Source organism: Bos grunniens, chromosome 25, assembly GCF_055505025.1.
Source record: "Bos grunniens cultivar Pamir isolate PY7600 chromosome 25, Bosgru_T2T1.0, whole genome shotgun sequence".
Classification (NCBI taxonomy): domain Eukaryota; kingdom Metazoa; phylum Chordata; class Mammalia; order Artiodactyla; family Bovidae; genus Bos; species Bos grunniens.
Genome location: NC_141189.1, coordinates 32736750 through 32752100, shown reverse-complemented (window position 1 = coordinate 32752100; position 15351 = coordinate 32736750). Strand labels below are relative to the sequence as shown.

Sequence of the window (15351 nt, the reverse complement as noted above, 5' to 3'; positions counted from 1 at the left end):
CGTCCTCCAAGGCTGACCTCCCTGAACAGCAGCCCTGGCTCTGAACCTTCTTCTCCAGAGAGAGAGGAGAATAAGGACGGTGAGGGAAGCGTCTGTTCCTCTCCCGGGCCCTTCTCTGTCCACCAGCCCTCTCCCAAGTGGCCGGGATGCAAGCTCTTCAGTGTTCCTGGGACGTCCCAACCAGGTCAAGGGGAGGGGGCAGAACGTGGGGTCAGAGCCCTGGGCTCAAAGCCTGGTGCCGCTGCTCGAGGCTGGGGACATGGGGGTGAGTAACGTTGGCCACCTGTCCCAGGGGACAACAGTGGGGGGAATCAAAGGAGAAGGAGCTGACCATGCAGTGTAGCTCCTAAAACAGTGCAGTGGTCAACCAGCCGGCTGCATCCAGAGTTGCACACCCCTCAGTTTGATCCCTGGGTCAAGAAGATACCCCCTGGAAGAAGGCATGGCAACCCACTCCAGTATTCTTGCCTGGAGAATCGCATGGACAGAGTAGCCTGGCAGGCTATAGTCCATAGGGTTGCAGAGTCGGACACGACTGAAGCAACCTAGCATGCACACACTCCCTGAGGTAGGGGCTGTCCCAGTACTGACCGTGATCAGAGCTGGAAGAGATGGGCTTTGCACTTCTTCCAGTTCTGGGCTGTTCTGATATCTGCTCAGGTTGTGAACCCCAAGGACCAGCAGAGGCCCAAGAGCATCCTTGGGCCTCCCACCCTCATCCTCCCAAGGACAAGGAGTAACTGCTCGCTGGGAACTGTCAGTCTCAGCCCCAGAAGCTGACTGCACCGACTCGGAGGCTGTGAGCGGGGGCCCAGACCCACCGTGCTGCCAGACGCTCAGAGTCAGGCTGCAGAGGCCGGCGGGGACGTCACAGGTGATGGAGACGCCGTCCTCACTGGTCAGTTCAATCCTGGGGTCGTCCCTCCTGGTCTTGGCGGGAGGCAGGTCCCTGTCCAGACAGCTCTCCCTGGGCAGGGAGTTGCTGTACAGCCTGTAGGTCTGTGGGCCAGACAGGGGCTAGGACAGGCTCCACAGGGCACACACGTGTGGATGTGGCAGGAGGCAGGAAAAGTGGCCGGTGACCTTCCCACCCTGCTCGCCAGGCTCACCTTCAGGCTGGGGTAGAGGGCGAGGATGGTGTGGTTCAGCCCCACGGTCAACGATGTGAGCCCCGAGCCTGTCCGGTTTAGCATCAGCGAGAACGTGTTGTGAGCAAAGTCCTGGGCCAGCAGCAGGCTGCCACAGCGGTCACCAATGCCCCACACCTGGCCGTCAAAGGTCACCACGTACCTGGTCCCGGCCACCATGGCATGGTCTGGATAGAAACAGCCAGAGGCAGGGTGAGTGGGGCCCGCTGCGCTGGCTGCAGGGTTGGGGTGGGGACCGGAGCCCACAGGGCAGCCCAGGGTGTCCAGGGCCTGCTCCTTGGCTGGTGTCCTCGGGGCAGCCCACCTGGGGAGTGGGGTCTATCTCCAGGAACCCCAGCTTCTAGACAGCTTGAGCTCTAGGGACGCCCCGAGAAGAACAGTCTACAGCCAAGTCGGCAACAAGAAGGAACCGAGGGGGGATGCACGTTTTGGCACTGGGGACCCTTGGAAACTCCGGGTGAGAAGCCTGGGCACATGTTACATGATTCCGTTTATACAAAGTTTGTAACAGGCAGATCCACAGACGGAAAGTGGACTGGGGTGTAGTTGAGGGATGGGGACAGACAGCTAAGGGATGCAGGGTGTCTTTTGGGGGTGAGGAAGGTTCTGTAGTTGACCATGTTGATGGATGCACGCCGGCCACTGAATCGGACACTTTAAATGGACGACCTGCAGCCTCCCAAGGCGATAGAAATACACAGAAACAAATGGGACCTGATCAAACTTACAAGCTTTTACACAGCCAAGGAAATCATAAACGAAATGAAAAGACAACCTACGGAATGGGAGAAAATGTTCGTGACCGACCAGGGCTTAATTTCCAAAATATAAAACAGTTCATACAGCTCAATAGAGGAAAAAAAAAAAAAAAAACCCAAACCCAATAGAAAAATGTGCAGAAGACCTAAATAAACATGTCTCTAAAGAAGAAATAGCCAACAGGCACACGAAAAGATGCTTAACATCATTAATAATTCAAGAAACGCAAATCAAAACTACAATGAAACACCATCTCACACCGGTCAGAATGGCTACCATGAAAAACTACCAATAAATGCTGGAGAGGATATGGAGAGAAGGGAACCCTCCTACACTGTTGGTGGGGATGTGAGCTGATGCAGCCACTATGGAAAACAGTATGGAAGTTCCTCAGAAAAGTGAAAATAGAATTACCATATGATCCAGCAATCCCACTCCTGGGCATATATCCAGACAGAACTCTAATCCAAAAAGATATATGCAGCCCTGTGTCCATAGCAGCACTGCTCACGAGAGCCAAGACATGAAGGCAACCTGAACGTCCATCAACAGATGAACGAATGAAGATGGGGCGCGTGCGTGCAGTGGGACACGAGGCATTAAAAAGAATGGGATAATGCCGCTTGCAGCAACACGGATGGATCTAGGGAGTGCCATCCTGAGCGAAGTCAGACAGAGAAAGACAGATATCTCCTATATGTAGAATCTTAAAAAAAAAAAATGATGCAAATGAACTTATTTACAAAAGAGAAACAGACTCACAGACTTAGAGAATGAACTTATGGATACAAGAGGGGACGGGTGGGGGAGGGACAGTTAAAGCGTGTTTGGGATTGACATGTATTGGGTTGGCCAAAAGGATCGTTTGGGTTTTTCTGTAAGATGTTGCAGAGTGAACTTTCTGGCCAACCCAACACACACCACTATATTTAAAACGGATGACCTACAAGGACCTGCTATATAGCACGGGGAGCTCTGCTCAATATTACGTAACAACCTAAATGGGAAAAGAATTGGAAAACGAGTAAGATATACGTATGGGCGAGTAAGATATACGTATGGGCTTCCCGGGTGGCTCCAGTGCAGGAGACGCAGGGTTGATCGCTGGGTCAGGAGGAGCTCCTGGAAAAGGAAATGGCAGAGTACTCCAGCACTCTTGCTTGGGAAACCCCATGGACACAGCAGCCTGCCGGGCTGCGGTCCATGGGGTCGCAAAAGAGTCGGACATGACTTTGAGACTAAACAACAAGATGTACGGACACGTGTAACTGAATCACCTTGCTGTCCGCCTGAAACAAACACAACATTGTTAATCAATATACTCCAATATAAACAGTTAAAGACAAAGGCCATACGTCACGAGCACGTGGAATCCAAAATATGACAAATGAACCTGTCTACAAAACAGACGCGTGGACACAGCACAGATTCACTGTTGCCAAGGGGGAGGGGGAGGGGCTGGGGTTAGGCGATGCAAACGATTATGTGTAGAATAGATCAACAATGTCTGTATGTATAGCGTAGGGAGCTGTATTCAATATGTATGTATGTACAGCATGAGGAACTACATTCAATATCGATAACCACAGATGAAAAGGAATATTTTAAAAAAGCATATGTATAACTGAGTCACTTTGCTGTACAGCAGAAATTAACACCATATTGTAAATCAGTGACATCCATACTTCAGAAACAAAAGGATTTACACCAGGTTCCACACCTTTGCCTCCAAACTGAACTAACCACATCATTTTATTTATAAAGATGAATACAAATGGCATTTTTCCATTTGTCTCTCATTTCTTGTCACCCTTGACGGAAGGTCACAATTTGTTGAATTGTACCCTCACTGAAGCTACGGCAAAGAGACACGTTCACTATTTTTGAAAAAAGTACAAAGGCTCTGTCCCACAGGAGGGAGGTGCCACTTGGGCCCTGCCCTCTTCACAGTGAGCAGAAGGTGTCCCGAGACAGGGCAGTTCTGACCTACCGGGCCAGCAGAGGAGCAGAGGCTTGGGTAGGGAGCAGATAAGAGAAGCCCCGTCTGTCAAACACATACCCAGGCCACCCCATGATGGCCTCACAAGGAGGGTCCCTCCGTCAGGTGTCAGAGCCAAAGGTCACGGCCAACCCCAGGTCACACATGCGGAACCCAGGGACCAGGCTATTCCTGGTTGCCCCGCTGCTTGCCAGACAAGTGTCCCCGACTCCAGCGGCTCCCACCTGTCTGCATTCCCACCTGTCCTCACCTGTGCGATCACAAGACACCCCAGGCTACACAGCACTCCTTGCCAAGCCCTGCCCACCGACTTGAGACTCTCCCGGGTGCCAAAGGCATGCACCTGTTACCTCCCAAGTGAGCCACGTTGCCCCTCCGGGTGGCACAGAGGTGGAATGGCTCACCAGCACACACTCGGAGGAGAGAACGCAGACTCCCAGGCGGTCCCAGCCCCTGGAGCTGTGTCTGCTCCTGGCCCTGCCTCTGGCCCGAAGTCTTGCCTGACAGTCTGGACTCGATTAGTGGCCTTCTGGCTACAACTGGAGGTCTGTTTTATGCTTTTCCTGCAGAGTTCCCCCCGGAGGGAGCTGGCCTGGTCCTCAGCCACTCGCCATGCCTCTGTGCTGGGCTTCAGACTCAGGCTGTGACTTTCTGGACAAATGCCTTGGATCCGCAGCCCAGCCCTAGTCCTGTGTGACCCTGGGAAGCCCAGTAACCTCGGCACTCAGCCTGGGAGCAGATGGGCCCAGCACCGTGATGCTAGGGTGTCCCTGTACCAGCAGGGGATGGTCCCACTGTCCATCTGTCCCTGCCAGGCCACGCCACTGCATCCCAAAGGGCAGAGGGGCCCCCAGAGAGGAGGAGCACAGGACTTACATCCAGAGGGGGCCCCCAGCAGGCCACGTTTGAGCCGGTGGTACTCGGCCAGCACGCTGGTCCCGTACAGCGCTCGGAGCGGCCGCAGCAGCAGCTCTTCCATCAGGTGGCTGGTCACGCGGGCCACATCCAGGGGCTCATCCCCTGCTGGCAGCATCGGCAGCGTTACCACCACCGCGCGGTCCCTAGGGGGAGCACAGAGGAGCTGGGAGACCCCAGCACGAAGGCCTCCTGACCCTTCCCAAAGTGCCTGATGGCCCAGGCCTCAGAAATTCAGCTTGCCTCGGTGGGGTGTCTAGAGGGCAACTCAAACTTAACAGGCCAGAAAGGAGCCCCACACCACCCACTTCCAGCACAGCAGGCTGAACAACAGCCCCAGAGACGCCCAAGCTGCTGAAAGGCTACATCATCTTAGGTGGCCAAAGGGACTTTGTAGGTGTGACCACACTAAAGATTCTGAGACGGATTCCATGTGGCCAGTGGAATCACAGTGGACCTCGTAAGAGGCAGGAGGATCAGAGGAAAGATACAAGGACAAAGGTCAGAGGGGAGAAGCTGCTACACTGCTGGCTTTAAAGATGCAGCAGGGGCCACGAGCCAAGGAAAGGTGGCCAGTGGAAGCTGGAAAAGGGAAGAACCTGAAATTCATTTTGAAATTCTGACCCTTGGAACCACACGATAATACATCTGTGTTGCATTAAGCCACTGAACTTGTGGTAATTTGCTACAGCAGCCATAGGCAACTGAAAAAGCTCTAAGCTGATCCCTGTACCCCAGTTACCCCCTTTACTCCACAGATGAACCCTCCACCCTTTCAGTCATCAAAGCCAAGACCCTTGGAGTCATCCCCAGCTCTTCTCTTTCACCACCTACATCCAACCTGTCGGCCAGTCCTCCAGGCTTGTTCAGAGTCTGACTGCCTCACGCTCCTCCATGGCTGCCACTGCCCGGTGCAGCCACCCTCCCACCTTGCCTGGACCATTCTAAACTGGGCCCCCCACTTCTATCCCCCACTTCCTGACCCCAGTCTTTATTCTCTACATGGGCGCCAGAGGGATCTTATTAAATGAAAGGCAGAGCATGTCCTTCCTCAGCTCAAAACCTCCTGTGTATTCCAGAAGCCCGTTATCTCCCTAACTCCTCCACCCTCCGCTCCAGCTCCCCCGGCTTCCTTCATATTCCTCCGGCAGCAGATGCATTTGCTCCCCCAGGCCTTTGCACCGGCTTTGCCCTCCTCCTGGAACTCTCTTCCCATGACTATACCCAGCTCACTTCCTCGCCCTTACAAGGCTCAGATGCTGCCTTCTCACTGAAGCCAACCATGGCCTCACTCTGTAAAATGCCCCCGTCGGCATCTTCCCTTGCAGTCCAGTGGTTAAGACTCCGCACTTCCACTGCAGGGGCCATGGGTTCAATCACTGGTTCGGGAACTCAGATCCTGCATGCTGCACCACTTGGCCAAACTAATAATTCATTAAAAGGTTAATGTTAAAAAAATGCCCCCATGTCCTTTTTTCCCTGTGGCAGTTAGATAACATACTAGCTCAGGGGCTTCCCAGGTGGCACTAATGGTACAGAACCTGCCTGCCAAGGCAGGAGACGTAAGAGACATGGGTTTGATCCCTGGGTTGGGAAGATCCCCTGGAGAAGGGAATGGCAACCCACTCCAGTATTCTTGTCTGGAAAATTCCATGGACCGAGGAGCCTGGCGGGTCACAGTCCATGGGATCACAAAGAATCGTACCTGACTAAGGCGACTTGGCACACGTACTACCTCAAAGGTGGGTAGACTATGGTCTGTAGCCAAATCCAGCCTGTGGTCCTGTTTTTGGACAGCCTACAAGCTAAGAATGGCTTTGACATGTTCAAAGAATTCTAAACAGAAACAAAAGACCAAGGCTACATGAGGGGCCAGCTAGCTACAAAACCTGTACACATCACTCTCAGGCCGTTTACAGGAAGGCTTGCCGCCCCCGAGGGGCAGATAACCTGGTCACTGTCTCCCCAGGCAGCCAGGGGAGGGCCAGAACCTGTCCCACTCACCACTGCGTCTGCAGCATCTAAAACCCCACCTGCTCAGAGAGAGCGCTTGTAAAATATCTGCAGAATGAAGAACAGACCTCAGTTTTCTGATCTGTAAAATGGGGATGAAAATGCCTCTGGCAGGGAAGTGGATGAGGTGGAAGGTGTGCCTGGCGTGGGGCAGGGCCTCCGAGCGGAACAGTCACCTGGCCGAGAAGCTGTACAGGTCCAACAGGGGTCTGCGGAGCCGCCTCAGTGCCCGTGAGAGCGCAGCGTCGGCCCAAGACAGCATCTGGTGGGCGGCCTGGACAGGGTGGGGGCCGTGAGAGCCGTCAGGGCCATCCCTGCCTGAGACGCCGCCTCCCACCCCTGTGCCCCACCTCACCAGCTCCAGGGCGCCCCCTGTGGCCTCCAGCGCTGCCCCAAGGGGTCCGGACCCCCAGGTGCCCGGTGTCCCGGACACCCAGGCCTGCAGCTGCCGCAGGGCCTCCTCCGCCCGCTTCCGCCACACGTTGTCCAGGGGCTGCACCGTCACCTCCAGGTAGGCATCCTTCAGCGTGGCCAGGGGCCCTGCGAAGGCAGCCACCACCCCCCGTGAGGCCTCCTGGGCCTGGCGGCAAGTGCAACACTGCTGGCCGCCTGCCAGGCCCGTGCAGGGAAACCAGCCCGCCTCTCCCAGACAACCCGGGCCCCCGGGAAGGAAATAGAGCCTGCGACCTGGAATGAGGTGGCGGCACTAGAGACTGGACGTCAACCCGGCAGGCCCGAGGCTGCCCGTCTGCAAGGCCTGTTCACCAGGGCAGCCCCTGGCTGGATTCTGGGGGAGTCCTACCATTCCCAGACCTAGTGAGAGGGCCCTCCTGGGCCTGGGGTGCAACAGACAACATGCTGAACACCCCCTTTCCTTCTGTGAGTCTGGGACATGGGTCTGTGCCAGGCAGGGGCTCCCACCTGACCACCCCGCAATGAGAAGCCTGGGTGCGGAGCCTCTAGTGAGCTCCCTTGGGCAGTTGATGTCTGACAGGTGTTGTCACAATCTGAAGCAGGGGGCGGTGAGGGCATCCTACGCGCTCCCACTGGAGGATGAGTCTGGGAGCTCCTTGGTTGGGGGGGGTCTCCCTGGAGCCTCTATACCTGTCCCTCCACGGCCTGGCTCTGTATCTTGGCCCTATGGCTGCGGGTGCAACTCCAAGCTGAGAGTTGAGTGCTAGTGAGTCATCGATGCCAGGGTGGCCCTGGGATTCTGACTAGACACACAAGCAGGGGTGAGAGGACACGGAACGGCCAGTCTGGCTCAAGCACCGGCCAGTCTCAGGGTGGCCGCCCTGGTGCTGGGCAGGGTCCTGGGGTCCCCCACTGGGCCAGCTGTCAGCCCTGGTGGTCCTGGACCCTGGGAGAGGCTGGAGGGTCCCGGTGTCGCCAGGAGGGCGCTAGGGACAGCAGCCGTCACAACCGGTATGGCCTCCCTGGTGCTTATCACAGAGCCAGAAACAGGCCCTGGGATCTACAGCAGCGGGCTTTGCAGAAATAAAGCTGTACGCCCTAAAGAATTCAGGCAGAGACTGAAGACACTCGGGCAGAGGTCCAGAAGAAGTGAGGCGGTGAACATGAGGGAAATGAGCTCAGAGACCTACAGGAACGGATATGGCTGGCTTCCCCAGTGGCTCAGTGGTTAAGAATCTGCCTTCAATGCAGGAGATGCGGGTTAGGTCCTCAGTCAGGGAAGATCCCACATGCCGAGGAGCCTGTGCTCCGCCACGAGAAGCCTGTGCACCACAGCTAGAGAGTAGCCCCCCTGCCCCGCTCGCTGCAACTAGAGAAAAGCCTGCCCCGCAACAAAGACCTAGCACAGCCAAAAACAGCAATAAATCAAAAAAATGGACACTGCTCCCCAAGTCTGAAGGGTGTAGGTCCATGAGGAAATAAGGCAGAGGACTCTAAAGGAAGTTGGGGTGCAGGCCCGCTGGAAATCTGGTGGCCTTCCTGCTTGAACCAGGGCCCCGAGCCAAGTGTGAGGGGCCCGGGTCAGGGGCCCTGGGGTCAGGCATGGGTCGGGAGCCCTGGGGTCAGGCGTGGGTCGGGGGCTCTGGGGTCAGGCACCCCCTGCCCCTGCACTCACGTTCTAGCTCCTTCCGCAGCTGCTCCAGACCTGCCCGCAGCCTCTCCAGGGAGAGCGGCACGTGGAGGGTGAGCACCCGCCCGGCGGGGCTCAGGCCCCACAGCGCGGCCACCGCCCGGCCGCCGTCCTGCACGGCCCCCAGCCCCGCCTGGCACAGCCGCAGAAGCAGGCCGGCCATGCCATCCAGGGCGCCCGCTGGCTGTACCTGGGCGGATAGAACAGAGGCCGGATCAGCATGAGGGTCTGGGGCCATCTGCACCCCTCGTGCCCTCAGAGGGGGCCCCAGACAGAGCAGAGCAGTGACCCCCCCAGCCCCACACTCCCTCCCTTCTCCAGTGACACCCCAAGTGCACTCTACCCACCAGGCGCTGGAACCGTCTCACATAGGCATCCAAGCTGTGGATCCTCTCCTCCAGCCCCGCTTGCATCTGGGACCCGAGAGCAGCTACCCTGGACTGCGGACACAGAGGGACAGGCTGGCCCCCCGGGAATGCAGCGGGCAGAAAGCGTTCGATGCCAGCAGCAGGGCTGTGGACCCGCGTGCCATGCTACGGGCTGTCTGCCTCCACTTTCCTTGGCTCTGCTGGACTCTGGGAGCCTGGGCCTGTGGCCTTGGGTGGGGCTCGGGTGGGGGTGGTAGGAATGGCCACTCCTCCCCCACCCCCAGCCATCTCACCTCCACGTGGCCCAGCAGGGTCCCCTGGCAGCCGCGTGCAGCCAAGCGGAGGCTCTGGTTGGCAGCCTGCAGGGTCAAGCGAACCAGCGGCTGGACGGGCTGCCCTCGGTCCCGGAGCAGAGCCTCCACCTCCGCCGCCTGCCTGTGGGCGCAGGCCCGCAGCAGCACGCTCTCCTCTTGGCTCCCTGGGGCCAGGAAGGGACCTGCTGTTGAGCCCAGGACTAGTCCATCCGCCTCCCAGCTGCCCACTCCTCTGGTACTCCATAGTCTCCTATAGCTCCCTACTTCCCACAGGCAGGGTCTCAATGGCCCTGGGACTTGAGGGCCTCAAACTGAGCTGCCTACGTCAACCTTCAGACCCCCCCCAACTCCCAAAGCCTGGTTTCTTCCCCATCCCCACACCCACCTCTGATCCAGACCTTCTGCCAGCCTCTGCTGGCATCACAGTCAATCCAGGTGGCCATGGAGAGCTCCTCTCCTCCTGGCTGGGGGGCCACGAAGCCCTACCAGGGTTGCCTTTGACTTTTGAGCTCGCATCACCCCAATCTCTGACTTCTCCTGGGCCAAGCTGAGCCCCACCGAGCCACACCCAGCGCCTCTACTCACCTTCCTCGTGGGCCACCGAGGCCTGGAGGCAGTTCGGGGCCCGAGACACTGACAGCCTCACTTTCTCATCCCCGTCGTCCACGCTTCCCTCCAGCTGGACCAGGCTTCGAGAAGCCGAGGTGGAGACGCGGCCCAGCAGGCCAAGCCACTGAGCTTTGGGGCCATGGAGCTGGGGGAGGGGCCAGGGGCCTGAGTGGGACCTGGCCCCTGCCCTCTGCTGCCCCAGACCTGGGGAGAGGTGGCTGGGGAGACCGAGGTTGAACCTTCTGGGGGAAAGGCAATGCCCACCCCACCCCATACCTTCAGGAGCAAGCGCTGGGTCCCCCTCACCCAACGACCCTGCCACAGGCCTCAGCTCATGCTCATGCGCACTCGCTCAGTCATGTCCGACTCTTGCGACCCCATGGACTGTACCCCGCCAGGCTCCTCTGTCCAAGAATTCTCCAGCCAAGAATACTGGAGTGGGTTGCCATGGCCTCCTCCAGGGGATTTTCCCAACCCAGGGATCGAACCCGGGTCTCCCACGTTGCAGGCAGATTCTTTATCATCTGAGCCACCAGGGAAGCACAGGGCTCAGAATCCCTACCGACTGCATAAATGCTTATTAAAATCCACATCCAGGGACCTAACTGCGCACGGATATGGCATCCAGATGGTTTAAGAATTCCTGATGCTCAGGCCTCACCCCAGAGATTCTGACCTAACTGACTGGGGGGAGCGGCTGGGCCCTGGCATTTCAACATCCCCAGCACCTGAGTGTATTTCCCACCTGGCGAGGTTTTCCGTATCTGCAGGAGAACCACTACAGATGTCTCTGCAAGGTCAAGGAGACATTGTGGGTGGCGGCTGGCATAAAGGCCAGGCTACTGAGCAGTCTGTCCCAGCCCCTGTGGCCACCAGCCTGGAGGGGAGGGGACACAAGACGGGTGGTTGTGCAATCACCAAGTTGCATCCCACTCTTAGCAACCCCGTGGACAGCCAGTGGAACAACTGACTGGAACAGCTCATGACATACCGATAAAACAGTTCCAAGTGTGTGTGCTCAGTCGTGTCTGACTCCCTCGAGACCCCATGGACTGTATGCAGCCCTCCAGGCTCCTCCATCCATGGGACCACCCAGGCAAGAATACTGGAGTGGGTTGCCTTTTCCTTCTCCAGGGGATCTTCCAGACCCAGGGTGGGGCAGAGTCAGGAAAACCCTCAGTGGCCTAAAGGGAAGGAACCCTGAGGGAGACCCAGCGGGGAGGGGAGGCAACAGGCTGACTGAGATGCATTTGTGGGGGATGGGAGCCCCCTCAGGCCTGAACTCAGCTGCTCTGTATTCTGGTCCAAATACTGCATCTCCCAAGCGGTGCAGCCCAGAGTAAGTGTGTTACCCCAGTTTCAAAATCTGTAAGATCAGATGTAGAACAGTGGTTCTCAAAATTTATCAGGAATCAGAACTCGTGTGTGTGTGTGTGTGTATTTGTGTGAATGTGTGCAGGAGGTCTGTTATGGGTTGAATTGTGTTCCTCAAAAAGATCTGATGGTTCCAACCCCTGGCACCTGTGAACATGGTGTCATTTGCATGTCTGTTCTTTGCAGATGAAATAAATTTGCGATGAAGTCATATATAAGGACACCTAAATCCAATGACTGGCGTCCTTATAAGAAGGCCAGGTGGGGACTTCCCCGGTGGTCCAGTGGCTAAGACTCCATGCTCTCAGTGCAGGGGGCCAGGGTTCAATTCCTGGTCAGGGACTAGATCTCACACCACAACTAAGACCCGGTACAGCCAAATAAATAAAATATTTAAAAAAAAATACTGGAGTGGATTGCCATTTCCTTCTCCAGGGGTCCCGAGTTCAATCGCTGGTCAGGGAACTAGATCCCACATGCTGCAACTAAGACCCAGCACAGCCAAATAAATAAAAATAAATATTAAAAAAAGAGAAGGCCATGTGCTGACAGAGGCAGAGGTTGGGATAATGAAGCAACTCCTGGATTGCTGGTGGCCCCTAGCAGCTGGAAGAGACAAGGAAGGATTCTTTCCTGGGGCTTCTAGAGGAAGCACGGCCGGCTGACACCTTGATTTTAGCCTTCTAACCTCCAGAACTGTGAAAGAAGAAATCTCTGTCGTGTTAAGGCACTCAGTTGGTGGGTAATTTGTTAGCCCTAGGAATCCAATTCAGGGTGCTCGCAAAACATGCCGTTTCCTGAGTCTCCTTCCAGCAGATTTCTGAGTGGGTGGGAGGGGTGGCGCCCAGGAATTCCTGGGAGATTTCACAGTGCTCAGGCAGTGAGCCTGGTGCGGTGCGGGGGTGGGGGGGTGTCAGGCGTCAGCAGACCACACCTGGGGTGTTCCTCGTAGATGGCCTCCTGCGTCTGAGCTCTGTCCTAGGCACTGAGTGGCTGGGGCCCCAGCAGCTGGGATGAGTGCCTGCCCCCCCGAATTTTGTCCCTCTTCTCCATTTGGCGTGAACACCAAACCAGGCTGGGAAAGCCCCCCCCCCATGCCACAGACCCCAAAATGGAGCGAGAGGGCATGGGCAAGGGAGAAGCGGTCAAAACCAGCCACCCACGGGCTCGGGATGGAAGCAGAGGGACCAGCTGCTCCCTGACCACCCACTGCGGGGAGACGTGAACCTTGGGGCACTGGGATTACACATGCGGGGGTGGCTCGCAGCCTGGCTGGCCAACGGAGAAATGAGAGCCAGCCTTGGCAAGCCTCAGAAAGGATAATGCTTTTGAAACCATCACAGCTTCTGGGCTCGGAAACGGGCTGGGTGAGCTCCAGACACAGAAACGCCTCGTCCAGCTCTGGACACTGGCAGGAAACGCCCATCGCATGAGCACTTCCTGTGTGCATGTGCCATGCGAGCTGTTTCTTTTTTTCCCAACACTTCTGCAGAGGAGGTGGGATTGTTCCCATTTGACAGAGGGGAATACTGAGGCTTGTAAAGGGAAAGTCACAAGGTCAAGGCCAGGGAGACACAGAGATAGGCTTATGGCAGCAGTGATGGGGCACCTACTCTACACCCATGCTGCGTGGGTGGAGAAGGGGTGCCCAGAACCCCACTGACCGCCTTATGAAATATATCTGACCCCCACTTTCAGGTAAGGAAATGGGGCTTGGAGAGGTCCCTTTCCAATACCGTTTGGCCAGATGAGGGCAGGGCAGGTATTGAACCCTTTCTACCTCCCTGGGTTGCCAGGAAAGGGAGAGACAAGATAAGACTGGGCCAATAATAGCCAATAGTAATAGCAGCTGGAGTTTCCCAGGTGGTGCAGTGGTAAAGAATCCACCTGCCAATGCAAGGGACACAGGTTCAATCCCTGGGTCAGGAAGATCCCCTGGAGTAGGAAATGGCTACCACTCCAGTATTCTTGTCTGGAAAATTCCATGGACAGAGGAGCCTGGTGAGCTACAGTCCATGAAGTCACAGAGTCAGACACGACTGAGTGAGTGAACAGACACAATATAAGAAGCTAATCCTTAGTGCTGGCTTTGTACCCGGCACTGTTCTAAGCAACGTACACGTTAAGATATTTAATCCCTATGATATTAATCCCATGGGAGGTAGGACAGGTGCAATGATTATCCCCCACTTTAGAGGTGAGGAAACTGAGGCACAGAGAGGGGAGGTAAATTGCTAGCTAGGAAGAGGTGGGGCTGGGGTTCAAGCCCAGGCAGTCCAGCCATTGCCTCTTGGTTATGGGAAAGGCTGGTGTTGGGGCAGCAGAGGAGCTGTTTTGGTGGTGGAGGGCTGGGGGTCAGGGGTGGGCAGGCCCAGGGGTTCCCACTGCAAGTAAGCTCAGGCCCCCTCCGTGTGCCTGTCTGCAGTTCCAATACTGGCCACTAGATGGCAGGGCTGCCCAGTCAGTGGTGGTCCACTGGCCAGACAGGGACAGATGGCCATCAGGGTCTTTTCCTCTGGGGCGGGCAGCCACCTTACCTCCAGCTCCCCGGAGTAGTCATGCGTCCGGGGCCTGCTGTGGTTGTGGAGTGTCAGGCTGAGGTGCAGGCCGTGATCTGGGTCTGGGGCGAGGCCCAGCTGGCATCTGGAATGTAGCAGGAGCTCACCGCTGCCCAGGGTGTGCTCCCCAGAGACTGAGAGTGCCTGGAACAAGAAGGCAGGCATGTCGGTGGTCAGGGAGGCACAGGAGCACAGCTTCCTCTTGCTGGGCCCTGGTCCAGGCGACAGCCCCTCACGCCAGGACAGTCACAATAGCCTATCCCAGCCTCCACTCCTGTCCCACCCTATAGCCCCTCCTCCATTTTACCTTAAAAAAAAAAAATGCAAATCAGACACTGTCGCCATGCTCAAAGCCTCTGTCTTCCCGTTGCACTTGGAGGAGAAGCCGGTCTCCTTGGCGGGTCCTGTGGACGTGCATTATCTTCCTAACCTCACCTCCTTGCTCTCTCTGTAAAAGCCACCCTGTGTTCCTCAAACATCTATAAGCATGCTCCGGCCACAGGGCCTTTGCACTGGCTGTTCTCACCGCATTCTGCATTCGTCCCCTCTCCCTGCTTCATTCTTTCATAGCATTCACTACACCTGTCTTGTTTATCTTCTTCTACCCACGGGACTCTGAGCTTCGGGAGGGCGGGCACCTGGTCTGTCCCTTTCACCATCCTTGTGCCTGCACCTAGAACAGAGCCTGGCATAAGAAAGACCCACAAATGCTCTCTGAATGGATGGACAGGTTGGGGGCTGGCAACTTCGGCTCATGGGCCAAATCTGGTTCACTGCCTGTTCTTGTAAATAGTTTTTATTGGGACTGGCCATACCCCTTCATTTACACGTCCTCCACGGTGGCCTTCACGGCTGAATGGCAGACTTGAGTGGCTGCAACAGAGTCCACATGGTCTGTAAGACCTGAAATATTCACTGTGACTTCCCTGGCTGCTCAGTGGTTAAGAATCTGCCTGCCAGTGCAGAGGACACGGGTTCAGTCCCTGGTCCGGGAAGATCTCAGCTGCCACGGAGAAACTAAACCTGGACACCGCAACTACTGAAGCCCTGGTGCCCAGAGCCCGTGCTCTGCAACAGGAGAAGCCACCGCAGTGAGACGCCCGTGCAGCGCACCAAGGGAGTGGCCCCTGCTCGCCGCAACTAGAGGAAGCCCTCACGCGGCAACACGGACAAAGACCAAAGACCCAACA

The 15351-nt window shown here is 56.6% G+C and overlaps 1 protein-coding gene across 1 annotated transcript in view; it reads right to left on the bottom strand.

Annotated features, from left to right (window-relative positions):
* The window catches only part of APOLTP (apolipoprotein lipid transfer particle homolog), a 184119-nt gene that overhangs the window by 10854 nt on the left and 157914 nt on the right, over positions 1–15351 (bottom strand). The window contains exons 59-68 of the mRNA XM_086375601.1: positions 14141–14305; positions 10206–10374; positions 9600–9784; positions 9286–9378; positions 8924–9128; positions 7190–7374; positions 7011–7108; positions 4783–4967; positions 1110–1315; positions 822–999 (exon numbers count right to left, since the gene is read on the bottom strand). Of these exons, the coding sequence (XP_086231727.1) occupies positions 822–999; positions 1110–1315; positions 4783–4967; positions 7011–7108; positions 7190–7374; positions 8924–9128; positions 9286–9378; positions 9600–9784; positions 10206–10374; positions 14141–14305 (1669 nt within the window). The remainder of the gene's footprint in view (positions 1–821; positions 1000–1109; positions 1316–4782; positions 4968–7010; positions 7109–7189; positions 7375–8923; positions 9129–9285; positions 9379–9599; positions 9785–10205; positions 10375–14140; positions 14306–15351) is intronic.